General features: G+C 34.2%; 1 protein-coding gene across 1 annotated transcript; it reads right to left on the reverse strand.

The window, feature by feature from the left end:
- Positions 1-936: 936 nt before the first annotated feature.
- Positions 937-4082, reverse strand: LOC121234955 (protein DETOXIFICATION 18-like). The gene is made up of 7 exons (XM_041131112.1): positions 3730-4082; positions 2510-3054; positions 2063-2149; positions 1899-1955; positions 1557-1795; positions 1350-1468; positions 937-1217 (listed from the first exon to the last, which is right to left on the reverse strand). Exons 1-7 carry the CDS (start codon positions 4015-4017, stop codon positions 1086-1088), a joined length of 1467 nt encoding a protein of 488 aa, XP_040987046.1. The 5' UTR covers positions 4018-4082; the 3' UTR covers positions 937-1085.
- Between the last annotated feature and the right edge of the window lie 2160 nt (positions 4083-6242).

Below are 6242 nucleotides of genomic sequence, written 5' to 3' on the forward strand. Positions count from 1 at the left end.
TAGGATCTGGTTATAGCATCGATCATTGCTTCCAAAATTAAGATTAACTTAAAAATACTCAGCTTGGATACAATCAGTACTACGTATTATATAATCTAAGCATCGGGGCTACAACTATCTTTGTTGTACTCAATTATAATATATATGGATGATGGAACTATGGGATCATATAGGAATAGTTTTGATTAAGATGATCACATTATCCAAATTAAGTTTTTTTTTTTTTTAAATAATATATTTTTCCTCTTTTTTTCCTCAACTATTTGGATTCGAAGATCATCCCAAAGAAATATTAAAGAAGCATAGCTAGCTCTTATTTCTATATAAATATGATAGAATAATTAACTTGAGATAGCATGATCGTAGTCCCCCATAGATAATACAATCATAGCTAGCTTAAAGCTGGCGTACTGGAGAAAACAACATTACAAAGCAAAAGTCAGTGCATTGGTTAGGGGGGTGTGTTTTGTGTTTCAGGCAATCAAAGGCGCAATTATAAAGGCGTCGCCACGATTTAACGGGGAGGCCTTTTAACTTATGATGAGAGTACACCAGCTTCCGATAACCGGGGAGGCCTCGGACCTTACCATGAGAGGACGAGTTGTTTGCTCGATTGGGGATGCCTCGGACCTCATGAAAGGAAGCAATCATGACAATCATGGCAATGAGGAGCACTAGTGTAGTTGCAACTTTCCTTGAAGTCATTTTCTCGATCCGGCTGTATTTCTTATTCTTTAATTAGCCCTGGTAGCCTCCAGAATTGACGTCACAATTAACAAAGTGTGATGAGAGAGTGGTGCTTGGGACCCTCTAAGCTTTTATAGTAATTTATGGAGGATGATAACTGAAGGGTTTGTTTTGGGGTGACCCATTTTGGGACCGGACGACAAAGATCGATGTGAGATCAAACGCAATAATAGGTCAAAACCGGAAACCAGACCTTGTTACATATTTCATATATACGACTTTTGTCGTTACTATTTTATGGACCAAATTAAACTATAGTTGAATTTCTATCGCGGGTTATATAAAGTTTTGATCTCCCAAAACAAGAATATTACTTGTAACACCAGCTTGGCACTCAGCTAGACCAAAACTACATTTTCTTTGTTAGCGTTCTGGGTGAGATCCAGTTTAGCCCAGTTTGTACGCAATGTAATCAACAAGAGAGTGGCAGCTTGGCAGGAGAGTCCGCAGATTAAGCCCATCCACAAACCCTGTCCAGAATGAGGAAGGTTAAGCAAATGTTAAACATATTTCCCCAAGTCTTTGTTTTCTTCCTAATTGCTATGAATGAATCGTGGCATATGCGATTTTGTAAAGAGACTACTATAAGATATGTGTTTCACCTTTGCCTGTAGTTTCAACTTGAAACCGAGGAAGATGGAAATTGGTACACCAACGAAGTAGAAAGTTGCCAAGTTAGCATACACAGCCAGGTGCTGCCAACCACATCCTCTGGCCACGCCTGCAGTGTCTAAATCGTTAGCATTATTTAATTGAGAGGATAGGTAATTAAGCCACAGCTGCTTATAAAAGAAAATTGGAGTTCAAACCTGACAAGACACCTTGAACAGAATCGGCAAATATTGAAACTGCAAGGAGGGGTGTCATTGAAGCAAATTCCCGTATGATCGTAGGGCTGTCACTAAAGAATCCGGCCCAGATGTTATGACCAAGGCAAAGAGCCAAAACAACTGTGAGTGCAAGAAAAACAGAGAGCTTGAGAGTTACAGCCATGGCACTCTTGGCCCGGTTGGGATTGCCTGCTCCCAACTCATTTGACACCCTTGTGCTGCCACAATAAGTTTTATTTTGAACAATATATATGAGACAGAATTCAGAAATCTTAGAACTTGAAAGAATGGCAGAAACCTACTAGAAGTTATTCAACCAACCTTGCAGCGGCACTCAGACCATATGTGATCATGTAGGCAATAGTTTCTGTGTTGACACTGGAGATATGATCCAAAAAGGAAAAGAAAAGAAAAGGTAAAGCGGGAAGATTAGGTCCATAACAGATTCAAGGTTGCGAAAACGCCGGAAAGATTATAAAACTCACCACATTGCAATTAATGATGTAGTTGTTTCTGAGTTTTGCATCAGTCCTGCCAAGAAAACCAGAATCTCGAAAGCCCAGTACTCCAAACTGACAAATTTGAAAGTAGAGAGGGCCATAAAAATTACTACACCGTGATTTTATAACCTTGTCTGGTGGATTCTGGCTGAATAGTGCGCTAAAATGAAACCGTTCGTGTTAAGACATTTTTGGACAGCATGCAAGTTTGAAACAGGACTGGGTTTCCTTACTTCCTTTCGGAATTCGGTCTTTTCATAGTACAGTACCAATAGAAAGAAGGTTTTAGAAAATCTTAACTAGGCTGCATCATATTTCTTATGGACTTTGTTGGTTATTTATGTTCTAAACATCAACTTGCCTATGCAAGTGAGGCTATGTCATTGTTAAATTAGAGAGATCAAATATAAAATAGACGTTCAGATCACTTACCACACCATTGCTGCAGAGGGCAGGGCTAGTTTCAAGTTGGTAAAAATATAATGAAAGGAATCCCATGAAAATCCTTCCCATGTATGCTTAAATTTAGTTGCGTATATGACATACATGGCCAGTATAAGAAATGACAGCCATAATGAAATTGAGGCTGCCAAAGATGCTCCCTTGAAACCAAGAGCTGTACAATGTACTAAAGCATATACAATGCCGATATGAACAACCAATGGTAGCAACGAGCATACAACCAGGGGCATAACCATAGACTGTGTCTGAAGAAACCTCAAGATGTTCTGCAGAAAGCCATATGCAAATAGTCCAGGAATGAGAAATTTCATATAGAGAGCGGCTGTCTTTGCAATCTCAGTATCTTGATGAAGAAAGATCAGTATGGGCTCTGTATAGAACCAGATTATTGATATGATGATAGAGAATATGAAGGATATGATGCAAGAGGCTTGCAGATAAATCCCTAGCATTCCGTATAATTTTGCACCAAATCCTTGCCCACACAATGTCTCAAGAGCTCCACTTAAACCAACCTAAAATGATAACAATAAAACGAATGGAGCTTCACTATAAGGTTACAAATAGGAACAGCTCGCTGATAAAAATAAAGCATGAACTACCTATCTAATTAGAGATTAACTCATCTTGCTCACAGTTATATCACAATCTACAATTTTTTAGTCAGGATATAATCTATCATTACTTCTTCAGGACATGGTGAAAGCTCATAACCATGTTAGTGAATGCTGAAAATTGCTCTGTTGGAACGAGAAACTGATGAATTGTACTTCAAATCCAGCATATATATTAGTACTAAGATTTGGAGGGGGATTTAATCTAAATCAAGTTTGATCCCATTGAAGACTTCAATCCAACAGTGGGGGGGCTGCCAAACGTGAGGACTTTATGCCTCGTAGTTTTTCCAATATACTGGCATATGGGTCTTTGTGCTTACTTTTCCTTTCGGCTTATTTATGTCTTTTCGCTCATATGTGTATGAATTGGGATTAATAACTTCCTATTCTTTTTTGCCCTCCTGAGCGTGTGGACTACTTTCTTGGATTCCGAGTTGGAACCCTTACGAAATTAAATTTGTGTCCTTTCCTTCTCTAAGATATAAGCTCAATCATAAAGTTTTCAAAGATTGGGAAAATTGCAGGAACAGTCATAGACAGAGACATGCACATACGCATGATAGAGAGAGTTACCATGAAAGCGAAGCCGGTGACTGTTGCCCAGGAGTTGGCAAGAGTGGCTCCGGCAAGCTCGGAGTCGCCAAGGTGGCCGGCAAACATGACGGAAACCAAGGTGATTAAGTAGTAGAAAACATTGGTAAGAATCATGGGCAAAGAAAACAGGGCTTGTTTCTTGGCCTCCTCCACTTCCAACACTTTCTCCCACCAGTGACCACCTGATCCCTTCGTTTCATCTTCACTGTGACCTACCTCTATCAATGGTGTCTTGCTATCTAAATTTGCGTTTTCTAAAATATCCATATTTTTCCAGTTCTTTGTTCTCCTCCTTTTGTCCTCGTAATATTCTTTTGCAGTATAATTTGCGTTTACTGAGGAATCTTGGATCGAGTACGTATATCACTTTGATATGATATCATTAGTTTTAATGACTCCTACGTCCGGTTTTGGATAGGAATAATCATTAGTTTTAATGAACTCTTACATCTGATTTGGATGGTACTAAAAAATTTTAAATTTTTAAATTTTTTTATTTAATCATTATCTGATCATTACACTTACAAACAAAACATAAAAAAAATTAATTTTTCAAATCCCGACATAAAAATAATATTAAAAAACTATATTCTAATAATAGTTTAACTTTATAATATTTTTATTCAATTTTTTTCTCTCATTTTTCAAAACTTCATAAAACATCTATTCACAAATAATTTCACTACTATTCACAAATCATTTCATTTCATCTTACTAACCAAACCATCTCAATATCTCTCTACATTTAACTAAAGTTTATAAGATTCTTTATCATTGATATAGAAACAAGTGGAAAGAGAGGATTTCACTTGTTGCTCATGGTTGAATTTAGACATTGAACCTTTTCAAATTTGTGGACGGGAAAAGGATGAGATCACTCTGTGATAGCAAAAGTTCATTCTTGTAATTTATACATTATTTTCTTTGATAGTGTTTAGTATTTTATTATCTTTATTTTTTCTTGAATGGAAACTGATGATAATTTCTGACTAAATTTCCAAACTAAAAGTGATTAGATGTGTTTTTTTCCTACTATTAAATATAAGAAACCACAATTAAGAAAATTAAATTTTTCATACTTTTTTGTGATGAGATTCACTTTTTTATATAAAATTTACACGAAAATTATATATTTAGAACTTCTATATATCATTTCTCTAAGTATCATAGGGTCTATATCTCCTTCCTTTTAAACTAAGTTACAACTGTGATCATATAAATCCAAGAAAGCCATCGCCACACTTTTTCTTTTAATTTTTTATTTTTCAAAAGGAAGAGAAGCAAAATCAAAATTGAGAACTTATTTTATTTTATTTTTCTATTGAAGAATTGAGAACTTACTTGACCTTTGAAAGTATAGGATCATATCGTCTCCAATACCGAGGGCATCGGAGAAATCCCCATTTTCCATAAGATAGAGAACGATTTAGGAAAGAAGACAAATTTTTGAATAAGTAATATTAATTACAGTCATAAAATGTATAAATATTTTAAAAAAGAGTAGATTTATTATTATAAAATTAATTTTTTTTATATGAATCTCGTATTTACTCATTTTTTAAAAAAAAAATTATGCGGTGATTCGCACTCCACAATTAAAAATATTGTTTATCTTCTTGTATGTGTGTGTATATATATATATATATTCAAGAAAGTTGTCTTCTTTATATTTATAATAATTATTCATGTAAGCAGCAACCTTCCATGTTATTTAGCATAAAAAAGTAAAGTCTCGTTTGGATAGTGAGATGAGATGAGATGAGATGAGATGGTTTTAGATAAAAGTTAAAAATTAAATAAAATATTGTTAGAATATTAGTTTTTAATATTATTATTATTTTAGAATTTAAAAAAGTTGAATTATTTATTATATTTTGTGTAGAAATTTAAAAAAGTTATAATGATGAGATGAAACCATTTATATATATCCCAACAGGGCCTAAAAATGTTTTTTTTTAATATATAATTATAATGAGTTTTACAAGCTTTACCCACAGATTTATAATTATAACTTATATAAGTGATAGAACTCTATGCAGTATACTTTTTAAATGACTTAATATTTATAATTCATCTCAATTCATCTCATTACTATTTATTACTATTCAGCAACTTTAACTCATAAATTTCATTACTATTCACAACCCATCTCATTACTATTTACAACTCATTTCAACTTATTTTTTAATCCAAATGACATCTTATACGTGGGTTTTGATCTTGATTCAAATACAGTCTAAAGGCATCGTGAGTTTTGTTAACAGTAAACACCACAACATTAAATACTGTCCATGGTTATGGCCGTAAATTTCTACATTAAATAGGGTGGTGTCTATATATTGTCTCTTGGAATGGTAGAAACTACTTGAATAAAAAATAAAAATAAAAGGGCAACTTAAGACGGATAATGTGAAAGATTATCTGATTAAAATACTCGTCTGGTCGGTATTAATTAACTATAATATTATTTGGTTGCTAGAGTACTTTGAACT

Source organism: Juglans microcarpa x Juglans regia, chromosome 6D, assembly GCF_004785595.1.
Source record: "Juglans microcarpa x Juglans regia isolate MS1-56 chromosome 6D, Jm3101_v1.0, whole genome shotgun sequence".
Taxonomy (NCBI): domain Eukaryota; kingdom Viridiplantae; phylum Streptophyta; class Magnoliopsida; order Fagales; family Juglandaceae; genus Juglans; species Juglans microcarpa x Juglans regia.

What these genes read in the sequence shown, in the direction of transcription:
- LOC121234955 (XM_041131112.1), bottom strand. Translation starts at nt 4,017, where the DNA reads ATGGATATTTTAGAAAACGCAAATTTAGATAGCAAGACACCATTGATA. An exon ending in CCCTCTGCAGCAATGGTGTG is followed by an intron (nt 2,150 to 2,509) that starts GTAAGTGATCTG and finishes CAAATTTGTCAG; the next exon opens with TTTGGAGTACTGGGCTTTCG. An exon ending in GGTCTGAGTGCCGCTGCAAG is followed by an intron (nt 1,796 to 1,898) that starts GTTGGTTGAATA and finishes TTATTGTGGCAG; the next exon opens with CACAAGGGTGTCAAATGAGT.